This window comes from Saprolegnia parasitica (assembly GCF_000151545.1).
Source record: "Saprolegnia parasitica CBS 223.65 unplaced genomic scaffold supercont2.213, whole genome shotgun sequence".
Taxonomy (NCBI): Eukaryota; Oomycota; class Saprolegniomycetes; order Saprolegniales; family Saprolegniaceae; genus Saprolegnia; species Saprolegnia parasitica.
Window position 1 is genome coordinate 43632 of NW_012156607.1, and position 2072 is coordinate 45703.

The 2072-nt window shown below is 59.8% G+C and overlaps 1 protein-coding gene across 1 annotated transcript; it reads left to right on the top strand.

Moving 5' to 3' along the window:
* Window positions 1-630: 630 nt before the first annotated feature.
* SPRG_15516 (hypothetical protein) lies at window positions 631-2054 on the top strand (the record flags this gene model as incomplete). The annotated part of the gene is made up of 4 exons (XM_012355182.1): window positions 631-648; window positions 692-804; window positions 857-951; window positions 1008-2054. Coding segments are annotated over 4 exons (1273 nt in total), but the record flags the coding sequence as incomplete, so codon positions are not given.
* Window positions 2055-2072: the final 18 nt, after the last annotated feature.

Sequence of the window (2072 nt, forward strand, 5' to 3'; positions counted from 1 at the left end):
CGTACTTGCCGGGGAACTTGAATCTATCGCCCTTGGCGGCAAGTTCAAGGTCCAAGACGCGACGCCTCCATCTCGCAACACTCGGCCGTTGCAGCGACGAGCGATCGAGTGGCACCGCTGCTGCGCATCTCTGAATGTCGACGTTGATGAGAATCTTTCACATGCTCGTCATGGCAGCTTCAACAGCCCCTCGAAAAGGCCACGCAGGACACCAAATGCACACCCAACGTCGTCTTGCCACAGCTTTCAATGTCCGTCGAGGATGCTTCTAGGTCGTGCGACGAGCACCAAAGGCCCTACCGGTACAAATGTACCTTGATGGCGCGTGAAAGTTATCCCCCCTCAAAATATCAAGTGCTCTGTGTGCACCTGCGTCGCGGGTTCGAGTCCGTTATCGATTCCTAGTGTCGATATCCACCCAAGACAATACTACTCCTTAGTCTCTTTCGTCTCGTGCCGCGTCCAGGCTCGATCGACGCCAAGGACGAGACGTGGAGCATGCACATGTGTGTGTGGGAGACCTTCTGGATCGGTGGCTCTCGCTCCTGATTGGTTAAAACTCGAGGAAATTTGTTGGTGTGGAGTCGTACGCTATGATTGGTTGGGTCGCATTGCCCGAAATCCAAAAGCATGAAGTTCGCGTACGAGGTAGACGCGCCGATGGTCGACGCATCTCATGGCGTCCGAGTAGTTTAGCCACCTCTGTGGCACCGTGTACACGCAAGGCAATGTCGTCTTCACGCCCGACGGCAATGCGCTCTTGAGTCCCGTCGGCAACCGCATCACCATGTTCGACCTCATCAAGTACCGCCCTCTCTGCCACGACGAGGCGCATTCGCCTCATCGTATGCTGTAGCAACTCGTCGCGCACCTTTGCGTTCGAGAGTCGGTCCAACGTGCATGCCATGGCCGTCTCGCACGACTCGCGCCTCTTGATTGCGGTCGACGAAGGTAGCATCACCATCCTATCGTGGCCATGAGGATATATCGATGGATGCCATGGCTAGATGGCCACTCGCTGCTCGTGAACCTCAAGAAGGGCATTGTCTTGTACCGCTTCAACTTCAAGGCGCCCGTCCGCGCGCTACGCTTTAGCCCGGACGACAAGTTCATTGCGGTCACCCATGGCGCCAAGATCCAGGTGTGGAAGGCGCCAGGTCTCAAGCGCGAGTTTGCGCCCTTCGTGCACCACCGTACGTACGGCGGCCACCACGGCGACGTGCTATCGGTCGAGTGGTCGCCCGACTCCAAGTTCTTCCTCTCGACGGCTAAGGACCTCTCGGTGCGTCTCTGGTCGATCACGCCGTACCCGACGTTCACGCCCTACTCGTTTGTCGGCCATCGCGACGTGGTCATGGGTGCCTTCTTCTCCGAGGATGGCTCGAGCGTCTACACGATCGGCCGCGACGGCGGCGCGTACCGCTGGGAACACAACTACGACGACATGGACGACGATTTGGACGACGACGACGAGACGCCGATCCTCGCCCGCGGCGTCAAGTGGTCGACCAAGCACAAGCACGTCTTCAAGATGGAGTACGCCAAGATCGACTGCGTCGCGTTCCACGCGGCGTCGAGCCTCCTCACGGTCGGGTTTGGCAACGGCACGTTTGGCCTCTACTCACTGCCCGACTTTGCCGACATCCACACACTCAGCGTGACGCAGCACCGACTGAGCTCGGTCGCGATCAACGCGTCGGGTGAGTGGCTCGCGCTCGCGTCGCAGACGCTCGGCCAGCTCCTCGTGTGGGAGTGGAAGTCGGAGACGTATGTGCTCAAGCAGCAAGGCCACTTTTTCGACTTGAACGCGCTCGCGTACTCACCGGACGGCCGGCTCCTCGCCACCGGCGCCGACGACGCCAAGCTCAAGCTCTGGGACACGACGTCGGGCTTTTGCTACGTGACGTTCCACGAGCACCAAGCCCCGGTGACGGGTGTCGCGTTCACCGCCAACGGCCAAGCGGTCGTGAGCTGCTCGCTCGACGGCACGGTGCGCGCGTTCGATCTGAACCGGTACAAGAACTTCCGGGTGCTCACAACGCCCAACCGGTGCAGTTTTTGCGCTGGCGCTC